Consider the following 17,354-nt stretch of genomic DNA (forward strand, 5'->3'; position numbering starts at 1 on the left):
ATGGCCGCTGAGCCTACGCGTCCGGAGCTTGCGCTCTGAAACGGGAGAGGCCACAACAGTGAGAAGCCCGTGTACAGCAAAAAAAAAAAAAAAAAAAAAAAAAAAAAAATTGATGACTTTAAAGGAGGAGGATCAAGATGGTGGAGTAGGAGGACATGGAGCTCACCTCCCGCCATAAACACATCAAAAATATATCTACACACGGAACAATTCTCACAGAAAACCAACAGGAAGCTGACAGAAGGACTCCTATACCTAACCAAAGCTGCAAGAAAGATCTCCACAAAACTGGGTAGGATGGGGGAAAAAAGGCATCAGGTTGGGACCTGCACTCCTGGGAGGGATCTGTAAGGAAGACAAGGTCCACACAGGCAGACCCTCGCCCTGGGGAATGATCAGGTTGACTCACAATCTGGGCATCCCAGTTCTGGGGTCTTACATGGAGACAAGCCCCCTTGCCTAATGGGATCTGCTGAAACAGAAAGAAGGGCTAGAGAAACCTACATCCTACTAATGAGGTATGCTAGAGAAGCCTAGACCCTACTCATGAGGTGTGTGCATATGCTGGCTTGCTAACAATCAGCATGGAGAAAAGGTTGCACCGGCAGCAGCCACCTCACCGCACTTCCTAATCCTAAACAGTAAATGCCCCAGCCCTGCTCCCTCCACACCATAGCCTGGTGCGAGATCAGGGGAAAGATTTGTTTAGCTCCACAGAGGCAGACAGGGGGCGCCAGGGGTGTAATCTGGATGGAGCCATGGAGCCACTGTCAGTGTGCACACGGGAGGGTGGGTCTAGCCAGGGGAGACACTGTCAGCACGCACATCAGGCAGCAGGTCTAGCTGGGCAGACATTGTCAGCACATCGTGTAGTGCCACAAGAATACATAGTGGCTAAGCGCTGAATCTCGGGCAGGTAGGTCCTGGGAGAGGGCTTGATCTAGCTATGCAGAAACAGCCCAGATGGCCTGGGGTGTGATCTGGAGGGAGCCACAGAGCTTCACTGTCAGCTTGCGCACAGTGGTGGTGGCAGCTCTAGCAGTGGAGACTTTTGTCAATGTGTGCACAGGGGCAGCAGAACCAGCTACCACAGACAATGTCAGTGTGTGCACTGGGCAGTGCCACAAGAATGCATAATGGCTAAGTGCTGAATACTGGGCAGACAGGCCCTGGGCAGGAGTGCACAGCAGTTTGTTTCCCAGCGAGAGTGCTCCAGCCCCACCCATTCAACACAGCGACTTAGCACCAGACCTGGGGCAGACAGATCCTGGGAGAAGTCTGCCACAGAGGCAGCCCAGATCTCAATTCCTGCCCACCTCAATTCCTGCAGCGACAACACCCTGACACCCAGCTCCAGTCTACTCCACACCACAGCCCTGCACTAGATCTGGGAGGAACAAAACAGAGAAAAGAATGCGCCTTGTGCTGCTTCTGAGCAGAACCCTGGACACCTACACACGTGGCACATAGGTTTGCTATGAGTGCATGGGCCTCACTTGCTTCAGCATCCACCTTCTTTGGGGTAGGGCACGCACTGAAGGGCAACAGAGCCTGAGAAACCTGACCTTAGGACTTCTACTCCAACATTTGGGAAGCAGACCCTGCCCCCGACAGGGTGGTGACAGCCATGGAACAAAGAAGAGACCCCACCTCCCATCTAGCACAGGCTCTGGATACCAAAAGACCAACTATCAAGGGAATAACAGCCAACACACTCTGAAGAAAAACGTGGCTAACATCCACACCAAAACCAGCCCTCGCACCAAAAATGTTGGACACACACAGTCTACATAGGGACACTCCCACGTAAAAACACCCCTTCAAGAACACAGTAGATAACTGTTTCTCCTAAATTCACAGAAGCAGAGAAAGTTAAGTAAAATGAAAGAGCAGAGGAATTACTCCTAAAAAAAGAACAAGAGAAATCCCCTGAAAGAACAAATAATGAAGCAGACCTCACCAGTCTACTGGACGCCAAATCCCCAAAAAACGGGTAATAAAAATGCTACAGGAATTAAGAAAGATTATCAATAAAAATGAAGACCACTGTAACAAGGAGCTAGAAACTATGAAGGTGAACTAATCAAAATTAGACGATTCAATTGCCAGGATAAAAACCAATCTAGAGGCAATGAATAGCAGACTAAATGACACAGAAAAGTGAATAAGTGATCTGGAAGATAGAATAATGGAAATCACCCAATCAGAAAAGCAGACAGAAAGACAAATTTTTTAAAAAAAGAAAGAAATATGCAAGATCTATGGGATAATATAAAATGTGCCAAGCTATGCATAATAGGGGTTCCAGAAGGACAGGAGAGAGAAAAGGGGATCGAAAATGTATTTGAAGTAATCATGGCTGAAAAATTCTCAAACCTAAAGATGGAAACAGATATCCAGGTACAGGAAGCACAGAGAGTCCCAAACAAGATGAACCCAATCAAACTCATGCCAAAATATATCATAACTAAAATGAGAAAAGTTAAAGAGAGGATTCTAAACGCAGCAAGAGAAAAACAGTCAGTTAGAGGGAACCCCCATAGGCTATCAGCTGATTTCTCTATAGAAACATTTCAGATCAGAAGGGAGTGACATGACATATTCAAAGTCCTGAAAGGAAAAAACCAGAAACCTAGGATACTCTACAGCAAGATTATCATTTAGAATAGGAGGAGAGATAAAGAATTTCTCAGACAAGCAGGGCTTCCCTAGTGGCACAGTAGTTAAGAATCCATCTGCCAATGCAGGGAACACGGGTTCAAGTCCTAGTCCGGGAAGATCCCACATGCCACAGAGCAACTAAGGCTATGCGCCACAACTACTGAGCCTGTGCTCTAGAGCATGTGAGCCACAACTACCGAGCCCATGTGCTGCAACTACTGAAGCCCGTGCGCCTAGAGCCTGTGCTCCGCAAAAAGAGAAGCCACCACAATGAGAAGCCTGCACACCACACGAAGAGTAGTCCCTGCTCGCTGCAACTAGAGAATGCCCACGCACAGCAATGAAGACCCAACACAGCCAAAAATAAAATAAATTTTAAAAAAAGAATTTCTCAGACAAGCAAAAATTATAGAATTCAGCAATACTAAACCTACCCTAAAAGAAATATTGAAGGCTCTTCTCCAAATAGACAAGAAACAAGAATCTATAGGAAAGGGAAAATCACAATAAGAAAGGTAAATATATAACAAGATTGAAGACCACTTAAGCCAGTACATAGATTAAAAACAATCAAAAAAAATTTAAAGCAACATAACTACAATTAATAGCAAAAGGGTAAAACATAAATATGTAAAATAGGACATCAAAATCACAAAATGTGGGGGAGGTGTGAACTTGTATGACTATAAGTTTAACACAAGTAGAGATAGTCATGGGCCAACAAACTTGAACTCCACAGTCACCACAAATCAAAAACATATAACAGATTCACAAAAAACAAAGATAGGAACTCAAGCATAAAACAAAAGAAAACCATCAAACCACAAAGGAAAAAAAAACAAAAAGAAGAAATGAACGAAGAACTGGAAAAACAACTGGAAAACAAGGTTTAAAATGGCAATAAGTATATACCTATCAGTAATTACTTTTAATATCAATAGACTAAATGCTCCAATCAAAAGACACAGGGTGGCAGATTGGATAAAAAAGAAAGAGCTACCATATGATCCAGCAATCCCACTCCTGGGTATATATCCAGGAAAAATGAAAACTCTAATTTGAAAAGATACATGCACCCCAATATTCATGGCAGCACTATTTATAATAGCCAAGACATGGAAATAACCCAAGTGCCCATCAAGAGACGAGTGCCTTAAGAAGATGTGGTATATATACACAATGGAATGTTAGTAGCCATAAAATGAATGAAGTATTGCCATTTGCAGCAACATGGATGGACCTAGAGAATATTATACTTAGTGAAGTAAGTCAAAGACAAATATTATGATATCACTTATATATGGACTGTAAAGAATAATATAAATGAATCTATATACAAAACAGAAACAGATTCACAGACATAGAAAACAAACTTATGGTTACCAAAGGGGAGGGGGAGGGACAAATTCGGAGTATGAGATTAACTGATACAAAGTACTATACAAAAAACAGACAGGCAACAAGGATTTACTCTATGGCACAGGATATTATACTCAATATCTTGTATTTATATTTCAACATCTATAATTGAAAATAATCTGAACATATATATTTATAACTGAATCTCTCTGGCTGTACACCTGAAACTAACACAATACTGTAAATCAACTATACTTCGATTTTAAAAATTGATTACTTTAATTGACCAAATTAACAGAAAAAAGGAGAAACATTATTTGATCAAGATCACATATACGGGCTTCCCTGGTGGCGCAGTGGTTAGGAATCTGCCTGCCAATGCAGGGGACACAGGTTCAAGCCCTGGTCCAGGAATATCCCACATGCTGCGGGGCAACCAACCCCGTGGGTCACAGCTGCTGAGCCTGCGCTCTGGAGCCCGCGAGCCACAACTACTGAAGCCCGCGCACCTACAGCCCGTGCTCTGTAACAAGAGAAGCCACTGCAATGAGAAGCCCACGCACCACAACAAAGAGCAAAACCAGCCAAAATAAATAGATAAATTTATTTTTTAAAAAATCACATATACAAGAAAATTGTATGACAAAAGTCAATACCAATTCATGATAGACCCCCTTAGCAGGCTAGGAATAAAAGGAAATTTCCTTCATCTGTAAGAGTATTTATGAAAAAACTTTCATGGTATATCGTACTTACTGATGGATCATTGAAAGTATACCCTTAAGACTGAGAATGAAACAAAGATGACTGCCACCACATCTATTCAGCATTATACTGAACATTTAGCAATTGAAGTAAAGCAAGAAAAAAGGGGGGGGCATGAGAATTCAAAATGATGAAAAGTGTCTATTTGCAGATGATATATTTGTAAACATAATTCAGTTCAATTTGAAATAAAAACCTAAGCAGTTTTAATTGTGGAAATGGACTAATTCTAAAATTTCTAAGGAAATATATAAATCACTACAAATAGCTACAGCAGTGTTAAAGAAAAACAAAGATGGAGAGTTGTTTTCATTATCAGATACCAATATTTATAATAATAAAGACATGGTAATTAAGATAGAATGCTATTGACATAAGAAAAATAAAACAGTGGAAGAGGATGTAAAGTCAGAAATACATATATTAACATGAATATGTCTTGAAAACAATATGGAGTGAAAAAATGAGTTGCAGAACTGTCAGTCCATTATGTTCCCTATTATTTAAAAATCTAAAACAGAGAGCAACATTATATAATATTCATATATACAAATCAGTGTGGTAAAAACATAAAACCATGGACGCTTGATATACATAACATTCATGAAAGTGACTGACTCTGGGGACAGAGTATCTGTAATATTCTAGTTATTTTATTGAAAAAAATCTCAAAGCAAAAATGACAAAATATTAAATATGCTAATTCCAGGTATTGGGTATATGGCTGTTTATTCTATTTCTCCCTCTCTCTTCCTAGATTTTAAAATAATAATTTTTTAAAAAGATGAGAGAGATGGAAGCAAAAGCAGCTCTGTATTAGTTCAATTTTCTGTGTTCTCACTGATTTCAAGTTTATTCTCATCAATTCCTTCTTCTATTTTCTCACATTGTTTCTAATTTCTAGAACTATATTTTGTTCATTTTGTTTATATTTATTAACATATCATTATTATTCAGCCTGCAGGTTTTCTTCTGTACATTATTTTTTAGATGTTCTGTAACATAAATTTTTATGTCTTTCTTGATCTAAGTTGCTTATGCTAGTTTTAATATTTCCATGTGGAAATGTTTTCTTTTTGAATTTTTATTATTAACTTCCTATGTAACTGCATTCTGGAACATGTACAGTTTGTACTTTTGAAATTTATTGAGTTTTATTCAGGCCTAATATATGGTCAGTTTTTTAGTTTTTCCATATCTAAAAAAAGGATATTAATTGTTTCCAGGCTATAAGCTATGATAATCAATTAGCTCTATCAAATTATTATTGGTAGTTATGTTCATTTTGTTGTCTGCTTTATGTGTCTATCATGAGCTAAGACAGACCAATAAAAGTTTCTTATTGATATGTTCCTTCTTATTTTTCACAGTATTCCTTATAGTAAATTTTCTGCAGTTTATTTGGTACAGAAGTAGTCCTAACCATTTATCTTTATTACCTAATGCACTTATCAGCATTTTAAAGCATCATTCTTTTTGTTTTTTTAAAGCTTACAGTCTTGGATGAATAGATAAAGATGTGGTACATATATACAATGGACTACTACTCAGCCGTAAAAAAGAATGAAATAATGCCATTTGCAGCAACATGGATGCAACTAGAGATTATCATACTAAGTGAAGTCAGAAAGAGAAAGACAAATACCATATGATATCACTTATATGTGGAATCTAAACTATGGCACAAATGAACTTATTTACCAAATAGAAACAGACTCACAGACACAGAGAAGAGGCTTGTGGTTGCCAAGTGGGAGGAGCGGGGGAGAGGGGTGGGCTGGGAGTTTGGGGTTAGCAGATGCAAACTATTACGCTTAGAATAGATAAACAACAAGGCCTACTACATAGCACAGGGAACTATATCCAATCTCCTGGGATAAACCATAATGGAAAAGATTATTAAAAAAAGAATGTATAGTTAAAAAAAATAAAAAAAAACAGCAAAAAAAAAAGAATGTATATATGTGTATAACAGAATCACTTTGCTATATAGCAGAGATTATCACAACACTGTAAATCAACTATACTTCAATAAAAAAATAAAGCTCACTGTCTTGAATTTTATAGTACCTGATATTAACAAATTGCCTTTTTTCTTTCTTTTAAACTGCATTGATATGGCTTTACTTAAACAATGTTTAAAATTTCTCTGGGTCAAAAGCTTCCCATCTATAAAATGAAAATGTTGGAATAAATATTCTCTTAAATTCTCTTTTAAGAGTTAATCATTCTCTATAGAAAAGGGCACAACTAGGAAAATGATGAGATTCTTTCATGAATCCTGGATTTTTTGACAGACTGTAAAAATATAGTCTTTTCTAATAGGAAATTTTGCTTTTCTAATTATCATATGTTTATTTACTACCTAGAATCCAGTTAGTAGTTTGCCATTGGTAGTTCACTATTTCAGGTAACATTACCTATTCCATATCAGGTTTTTGAGGAGATATAATATTCAGCAATTTTTGCTATTAACTTTCTTATCTTGATTAATGGCAACACTAACACCTTTTCTGAAAAATGGAACTGTAGCATAAGTTTGTTTTGTTTTTTTTGCGGTACGTGGGCCTCTCACTGTTGTGGCCCCTCCCGTTGCGGAGCACAGGCTCCGGACGCGCAGGCTCAGCAAACATGGCTCACGGGCCCAGCCGCTCCGCGGCATGTGGGATCTTCCCGGACCAGGGCACAAACCCGTGTCCCCTGCATCGGCAGGCGGACTCTCAACCACTGCACCACCAGGGAAGCCCTGTAGCATTAAGTTTTGATTCCTACCTCTTCTTCAACACCTAGGTACAATGTGTCAACAAGTTCATTTACCTCAGTCTCACCAATACCTCCTAAATCTCAACTCTTCTATTTCCCCTATATGTTAAAGTAGTGGAACAGGAGAATGAAACAATTGAAACTTTTTTTTCTGATAGCTCAGAGACTATTTGAGGGTCTCATAGTAGTTGAGGTTTTCATTATGAATATTAACTGCCACTGAAGAGAATGAGAAAATAATTCTTATTTGAGCCCTGGAGTTATGGTTTTTTATTCAATAAGTTACCAACTTACTAGACGTGCCCAGCACTGGTTTAGAGCCTAAGGATATAGCTGTAAGACAGACATAAGTTCTGGTCCTCCTGGAACTTACATACTAGTTGAGGGAAACAAATGAAAACATAAACATGTAAATAGGTAAGATAGAATAAGATAGTGTAATTGGTTGATCTTATGTGTCAACCTGACTGGGTCGCAGGTTGCCCAGACATTTGGCTGAACATTACTCTGGGTGTGTCTGTGAGGGTATTTCTACTTGAGATTAACATTTGGGTCAGTAAAGTGAGTAAAGCAGATCATCCTCCCTAATATGGGTAGGCCTTATCCAATCAATCGAAGACCTGAATAGAACTTAGTAAGAGGGAGCTGTTTGAGTTGGGACTTTAGTCTTTTCTGGTAGCTTTACTAGCATGTTCAAAGTTCCCCAGGGATAAACTTTGTCTGTTCCAAGTGTGGAAAAAGCTAGTATCACTGAAAGACAGTGAATGAGGGAGGGTGTAGCAAAAGATAATGGTAAAGACATAGGAAGAAGGCATATCATGAAGGGTTTTGTAAAGGACAATAAGAAACCTGGATTTTATTCCAAGTGTAATGGGAAGCCATTAGATGATTTTAATCAGAGAAGTTAACACCTCAGGTTTTTAAATTATCACTTCTGTTGTTCTCTGGAGAATGGACTACAGATGGTTAAGAATGTATGCAGGGAGATTAACAGGCAGTTACTGAAGTACTTCCAGGTAAGAGATGATACGGCCTGGGTTACAAGAGCCATGGAAATGTTGACAAGTGATCAGATTTGAGATATGATGAAAAACGGGACTAATCTGATGATTATTTTAGAAAATCATTTTATTTGCATTTCATTAATCATGAGTGAGGCTGAGGTCATACAGGACTGTGGTTAAGTTTACAGGCTTCACAGTTACACCACCTGGGACTAAATCCTGATTCTACTACATCCTTTACCTATGACCTTGAGCAAATTTCTTAATCTTTCTATGCTTGTTTCTTAACTCCTGAAAAAAAATGAAGATTCTTTATGAAGTCTATATGAGGTAATCGATGTAAAACTTTAACAATAGAGATTAGTTTTTATTATTATTTACAATTTTTATCAGGCATTTGTTCTTACTTTTTCAACTGTGGATTTCTTTTTCATACCCTATATGCAGTTTTCTATTGGATTTTAATTTGGTTTGTAAATAGGTATTTAAACACCAGATTGGGTCTGCCATATGTATTACTAAGATTATTGTCAAGTTTTGCCAATTTACTTTATGGTGATTGTATCAATAGGAGAATATAATTTTTATGTATTCAAATTTAGTTGAGCTTCTTTTTTTTACTGCCTATGAGTTTGATATTATGCCAAAAAACCAGCTAGTGACTGCAGAAAATGCACTCAAGATGGTTGTCTTGCAGTAATCAGAACTCTCATACACTGTTAAGAGTACAATTTTGGACAATCACTTTGGAAAACTGTTTGGCAGTATCAATAAAAGGTAATCTTAAACATAACTTATGACTCAGAAATTCTACTTTGGTAGAAAGAAATATGTACATATGTGCAACAAAAACCTACAAGAAAATTCATAGGAACAATATTTTAATTGTTCCCAAATAAAAACTACCTAAATGCCTATCAGTAATAGAATGGATACATAAAATTATGGTTTATTCACATTAATTAAATAATATACAGTAGTAAGGTTAAGTAAACTACTTACATGCAATGATTCAACATGAATCTGACAAACAAAATATTGAGCAAAAGAAGTCAGACACAAAGTATATAGGTTACATAAAGTTTAAAAATAGGCATAAATAATCTATAGTGATATAATCTGAACAGTGGTTACCCCTGGGGTGAAGGTAATAACTGGGAAAGGTGCAGGAGTCTAATGGGTGTTAGTGTAATATTCCATTTCTTGATCCAGTGCTTATGCTGGTTAAACACGTATTCACTTTGAAAATTAACTGAGGAAAAAACTAGAGATCAGAGAAGCTGCTAGATAGGGGTACCTGGTCAAAGAAAGGCACATCTCAGTATGGCAAAGCTTTGAGCTAAGGCTGAAAAGGCAGTAAAGTGAGATTTGTTCAGTAGCTAAGAGTGCAGGATAAATCTGAAAGAGAAAGATGCCAAAAGAAGTCTGAAGAAAAAGGATCAAGTTCTGAGGAAAAGGAAATGTCCTTGAAGAGGAGACAGGCATTACTTATTCTAAGAGTAAAATGAAGAAGAAATAAGGAACCATGGATTCAATTCATTAAAACCACAAACATTTACAAAAACCACATATACCAGGCATTGTTCTAGGGGCTGGAGATACAGCAGTAAACCAAATAAAGCATACTCTTTGTTCACATTCTAGTGGACTAAAATTATAAGAATTTACCATAAATGATTACTTCAGACTGTGGCTGAATCTCAGCAAACACACATGGAAAAAGATAATTATACAGGGTCATTTGAAAGACACATCCCATCTATTTCTTCAGATATTCTAGTTTTTTTTAAAAATAAGGTATGAAAGCATAGAATAATGTAAAATGCATTAATCTTAAGTGTACAAACTGAGACATTTTTATACATTTATGTATTTGTGTACCTACCTCAGGTCAAAATACAGAGCATTTTCAGCATACTAGAAGGTTCCCTCATGTCCCTTCCCAGTAAATACCCCTTCAGGGGTAACCACTATTTTCTATCACTGAGATTAGTTTTCTAACTTCATATATATGGAATCACATAGAATGTATTCTCATTTCTGACTTCTCTTATGACACATGTTTGTGAGATTATCTATGTTGTTATAAGTAGCAGTAATCTGCTTTGGGGAGTGTGTGTGTGTGTGTGTGTGTGTGTGTGTTTATGTGTATAGTGTCCAATTGCATGAAATACTATAACTTATTCCATTTTCTGTTGATGTTGATTTGCGTTCTTTCCAATGCTGGGCTATTTTGACATATATTCTTTGCCTTATCCTCGATCAAAACAGACCATCAGTGGGGAGTTCCCTGGTAGTCTAGTGGTTAGGATTCGGCACTTTCACTGCCATGGCCCGGATTTAACCCCTGGTTGGGGAACTGAGATTCTGCAAGCCATGTGGCATGGCCAAGACTTTAAAATTATTAAAAAAAAACAAAAAAATAAAACCACTAGAAAATCTGGGTTTACCAACTATGGGAAGTCTCACTACAATGTATTCATTGACCTAGGTGCCAATGAAAAACTTACTTCTGCTAATAAATGTTCATTTTTATCCTTATGGACAATGCAAATTATGTAATGAATTTCTGCCCTTGTTTACCTATTATAATGAAATTCAAAATTGAAGCCCAACTTTAATCTCTCTGAATGAAAGCATTTCTGCATAATCATATTTCCTGGGCTTAATCTTCCAACTCTGTTTCCTCTGAAAATATATTTTATCTGTATAGGATTTTCCAATTTAGTGTATGGATTACTGCAATTTCCTTAAACTGCACTGTAAAATAAGGCAGGGAACAAATATACTACTTAAAATTTACCTGCAACTCAGTCATTTCCTTTTCTTTCTGGGAGTGGACTGCGCCTGAGAAGGCAGAGCTGGAGAAGAGAATAAAAGCCATTAAACAAGGTTTGTTTTGCAGTTTCAGAAATCTGCACCCACAAGGTAGATTAAAGGTCACTCTATAGCAAAATGATACTTAGAGCCATCAGAAAGGCCAAGAATATACATTCCCCAGGTATAAAGATGACTACTACATCATGTGGAGCTTATGCATATGGTGAACAGGAATAGGAGTACACGTGTAGGAGATGCCCCATGAATTTACCAATAGCTCTGTATCAGAGAATAAACAGTTCACGTGGAGCAGAAAGATATACAGCTTCACGAAAGCACATCACCAAGAAAATTATGAAACTGACAACACACCTAAGGTATTTTAATGTATTGAGGCTTTTAAAAGAAATATTTTAACTACAAACTAAATGGGAATTTAACTAAAATGGTGACGATTTTATATTTTGAGAAAAGAGTCAGGAGAAGTTTGTGTGTGTGAGTGATGTGTATCAGAGGTACTGGTGGTGGTAGGAACGTTTAATTCTTATTTTCCATAGTATAAAAAAATCTAAATCTGAAAAGTGTCAAATAATAGCAGGATAAACATATGATTTGGAAAAACGGAGTAAACGAAAGAAGGCACAGTTAAGGGTTGAAAGTGATTCTTTCTGGGGACAGGAATTAGAGATGGGGAGAAAAAAGGATCAGGGTATAGTTTTTCTTATTCTTATTACAAGTCTAGTAGCACTATTTGATTTTTTAAAAAACAATTAACATATTATTTTGCCCAAATACAAACTGAATCATAAAACAATGTACTATGTACGATTAATAATATTATGTATTATGTAATATTCATAATATAATGTACATGCTTATAAGCATGGGGTAAATAATGCATGATTATAAGTATAATATAGTATGTACTATCAACAGGTTAATGCAGGGGTCCCCACATCCCCGGCGGTCTGCGGCCTGTTAGGAACCGGGCCACACAGCAGGAGGTGAGTAGCGCCAGAGCAAGGCACTCCCCATCGCTAGCAGCATCGCCTGAACCATCGCTCGCTGGCATTACGGCCTGAATCATGCCCCCCCCCCCCGCCACAATGGAAAACCTGTCTTCCAGGAAACTGGTCCCTGGTGCCAAAAAGGTTGGGGACCTCTGGGTTAACATACACTCTTATAAGCATGGGGTAATCAATTAATGCACGGTTATACATATAATGTATTATGTGTGGCAGCGGTTCCCAACCTTTCTGGCACCAAGGACCGGTTCTGTGGAAGAAAATTTTTCCACGGATGGTGGCGGGGGGGATGGTTCAGGCGGTAATGCGAGCAGTGGGGAGTGGTAGATGAAGCTTTGCTTGCTTGCCCACCGCTCACCTCCTGCTGTGCGGCCTGGTTCCTAACAGGCCACAGACCAGTACCGGTCCGTAGCCCGGGGGTTGGGGATCCCTGATTTATGATATGATATATATGCAATTCCAGGACACCGAAATCAAACAACTCTCATATCAACACAATGAGGTCTATATTATGGGCAATGCTCAGAAATTTGTGGATCAAATCATAGTTTTATACCCATTTTAGTACCACTAAAATACTTTGAAAAATGATCCGCATCAGTATTATAAATTCATTAAGAAGCTAAACAGCATTAACCTTTTAAGTTAAAGACTGGGAGTTAGGGGGACTTCCCTGGTGGCACAGTGGTTAATTATCCGCCTGCCAATGAAGGGGACATGGGTTCGATCCCTGGTCTGGGAAGATCCCACATGCTGTGGAGCAACTAAGCCCCTGCACCACAAGTACGGAAGCCCGCACACCTAGAGCCCGTGCTCCTCAACAAGAGAAGCCACCACAATGAGAAGGCTGTGCACCACAACAAAAAGTAGCCCCCACTTGCCTCAACCAGAGAAAGCCTCGAGCAACAACAAAGACCCAATGCAGCCAATAAATAAATAAATAAAAATACCTTAAGAAAAAAAAAAAGACTGGGAGTTAAAACTCCCCTTAATGATATGCTACAACTGGATATAGCAACATGATTTATTATTATTCTATCAATAATTCTACTCCTATTTATTATATTCCAACTAAAAATTTCAAAATATATTATTCAAACCCAGAGTTGAGGTCTACCAAAATACAAAAACAACCTACCCCTTGAGAAACAAAATGAACAAAATCTATTTGCCTCTTTCATTATCCCAACAATAATAGGACTTCCTATCATTATCTTAATTATCATATTCCCGAGCATTTTACTCCCAACACCTAATCAATAATCGTATAATTTCTATTCAACAATGACTAGTTCAGCTAACACTGAAACAAATAATAGTTATTCACAACCACAAAGGACAAACCTGAGCACTAATACTAATATCACTCATCTTATTTATTGGATCAACAAATCTATTAGGGGGCTTCCCTGGTGGCGCAGTGGTTGAGAGTCCGCCTGCCGATGCAGGAGACAAGGGTTCGTGCCCCGGTCAGGGAAGGTCCCACATGCCGCGGAGCGGCTGGGCCCGTGAGACATGGCCGCTGAGCCTGCGTGTCCGGAGCCTGTGCTCCGCAACTGGAGAGGCCACAACAGTGAGAGGCCCGTACCGCAAAAGAAAACAAACAAACAAACAAACAAAAAACAAATCTATTAGGACTATTACCACATTCATTTACACCTACTACACAACTCAATAAATCTAGGAATAGCAATTCCCCTAAGGGCAGGAACTGTAATTACAGGCTTTTGTCATAAAACAAAAGCATCCTTAGCTCATTTTCTACCACAAGGAGCACCAGTTCCTCTTATTCCTATACTAGTAATCATCGAAACTATTAACTTATTCATTCTCAACCAATAGCTTTAGCGGTACAATCAACAGCTAACATCACAGCAGCACATCTATTATTCATTTAATTGGAGGAGTGACTCTAGCATTGCTGAATATTAGCACCACCACAGCCCTCATTACATTTATTATCCTTGTATTACTTACTATCCTCGAAATCACCATTGCCATAATTCAAACTTATGCATTTACCTTACTAGTAAGTCTTTATCTACATGACAATACACAACGACCCACCAAACCTATGCATATCACATAGTAAATCCCAGTCCCTGACCCCTTATAGGAGCTCTCTCAGCCCTTCTAATAATATCAGGCCTAATTACATGATTTCACTTCAATTCAACATTATTATCACTAGGCCTTAACAACGTATTAATGATGATGAGACATCATCCGGGAAATAATTTCCCAAGGCCATTATACATCAGTTGTTCAAAAAGGACTTCGATATGGAATAATCTTATTATTTCAGAAGTCGTCTTTTTTACTGGCTTTTTTTGAGCCTTCTGTCACTCAAGCCTTACCCCTACACCTGAACTAGGTGGATGCTTACCACCAACAGGCATCCATTCCCTAAATCCATTAGAAGTAACACTTCTTAATACCTCTGTATTAAGGGTATCCATTACCTGAGCCCACCACAGCCTCATAGAAGGAAACTGCAAACACATACTCTACGCTCTTATTACAATTGCCCTAGGCTTTCATTTTACAAGTCTACAGGCCTTAGAATACTATGAAACATCCTTTACAATTTCAAATGGATCAACTTTCTTCATAGCTACAGTATTCCACAGACTACATGTAATTATGGCTCTACTTTCCTTATCATTTTCTTCTTACATCAATTAAAATATCACTTCTCATCTAACCATCATTTTGGCTTCGAAGCTGCTGCCTGATATTGACATTTTGTAGATGTAGTATGACTATTCCTTTACATATTCATTTATTGATGAGGATCTTATTCTTTTAGTATTAAACAGTACAGTTGACTTCCAATCAATTAGTTTCAGTATAATCCCAAAAAGAATAATAAATCTAATACTGACATTAATTACAAACATAGCACTAGCCTAACTAATTGTATTAATTGCATTCTGACTTCCCCAATTAAATATTTACACAGAAAAAAACAAGTTCTTATGAATGTGGGTTTGACCCTATAGGACCAACACATGTACCATTTTCCATAAAATTTTTCTTAGTAGCCATTACATTCCTTCTTTTCAACTTAGAAATTGCTCTCCTTTTACCCTTACCCTAAGCATCTCAGACAAATAATCTGAAAACAACACTCATTATAGCTTTATTCCTAATTTTATTACAAGCAACAGCCTAGCCTAACCAAAAAGGACTAGAATGAACTGAATATGGTAGTCAGTTTAAACTAAATTATTTTTACTTGTTAGATTATGATTAAGTTCATTAATCAAGTGCCTTTAGTTTATATAAATATTATTATAGCATTCACAGTATCTCTTGTAGGATTATTAATATATCGATCTCACCTAATATTTTCACTATTATGCCTATAAGGCATAATACTATCACTATTCATTATAGCAACCCTGATCATTCTAAATACACATTCTACCCTAGCCAGCATAATGCCAATTGTTCTGCTAGTATTCACAGCTTTCAAAGCCGCACTTGGACTGTCCTTACTAGTAAGAGTATCAAACATATACGGCACTGATTATGTACAAAATCTTAATCTCCTCCAATGTTAAAAATTATTATTCCTACAATTATACTAACACCACTAACATGACTATCAAAGAACAGCATAATCTGAATTAATACCAGTCCACAGCTTATTAATTAGTCTCATGAGTCTTTTCTTCTTAATCAATTTAATGACAATAGCCTCAACTTTTCACTAATTTTTTTCCAACTCCTTATCAGCACCATTATTAATTTTAACATGATTCTTCCCATTAATACTAATAGCCAGCCAAGTTCACCCATTCAAACAATCATTAACTCAAAAAGTTATATATTACCATGCTAATTATATTACAAATATTCCTAATTATAACACTCACTGCCATAGAATTAATCTTATTTTATATTTTATTTGAAGCAACACTAGTCCCGACACTTACCATTACCCGGTGGGGTAATCAAACTGAACGACTTAATGCAGGAGTTTATTTCTTATTTTATACACTAGTAGGATCGCTTCCACTCTTAGTAGCACTAGTACATATTCAAAATATCACAGGCTCACTAAATTTTCTAATACTTCAATATTGAACACAAGCAATATCCATCTCCTTATCCAACATTTTCATATGACTAGCCTGTATAATAGGCTTTATAGTAAAATACCCCTTACAGCCTTCACCTTTGATTACCTAAAGCATATGTAGAAGCCCCCATTGCAGGATCCATAGTCCTTGCAGCCATACTACTAAAACTCGGAGGCTATGGTATACTATGAATTACAACAATACTAAACCCATTAACAGATTTCATAGCACACCCTTTTCTCATATTCTCCTTATGAGGAATAATCATAACGAGTTCAATTTGTTTACACCAAACAGACTTGAAGTCACTTATCACATATTATTCTGTCCGTCACATAGCACTTGTTTTCGTAGCCATTCTTATCCAAACACCTTGAAGTTATATAGGAGCCACTGCTCTAATAATTGCCCATGGCCTCACATCATTCATATCATTCTGCCTCACAAATTCAAATTACTAACAAATTTACAGCCGAATGATAATTCTAGCCAGAGGTCTACAAACATTCCTCCCATTAATAGCAACGGTGATGACTACTAGCAAGCCTAACAAACCTAGCTCTACCTCCAACTATTAAGCTAATTGGAGAACTATTTGTAGTAGTATCATCCTTCTCATGATCAAATGTCACCATTATCCTAATAGGAATTACTATAGTAATTACTGCCTTATACTCTCTATATATGTTAATCATAGCAAAAGGCAAATATACAAACTCTATCAATAATATTAAGCCATCATCCATATGAGAAAATGCTCTTATAACTCTTCACATTTTACCTCTCTTACTCCTATCGTTAAGTCCCAAAACCATTTTATGGCCCTTGTACTGTAAATATAGTTTTAAAAAACACTAGATTGTGAATCT

General features: G+C 37.5%; 1 protein-coding gene across 1 annotated transcript in view; it reads right to left on the reverse strand.

The window, feature by feature from the left end:
* Positions 1 to 17,354, reverse strand: part of LOC113605502 (zinc finger protein 569-like) — a 61,878-nt gene that overhangs the window by 20,565 nt on the left and 23,959 nt on the right. Inside the window, 1 exon segment of the mRNA XM_027078875.1 lies at positions 11,356 to 11,413. Coding sequence (XP_026934676.1) covers positions 11,356 to 11,413 — 58 coding nt within the window.

Source organism: Aethalodelphis obliquidens, unplaced genomic scaffold (assembly GCF_003676395.1).
Source record: "Aethalodelphis obliquidens isolate GAN/ISIS:26980383/991018 unplaced genomic scaffold, ASM367639v1 scaffold43, whole genome shotgun sequence".
Lineage (NCBI taxonomy): Eukaryota > Metazoa > Chordata > Mammalia > Artiodactyla > Delphinidae > Aethalodelphis > Aethalodelphis obliquidens.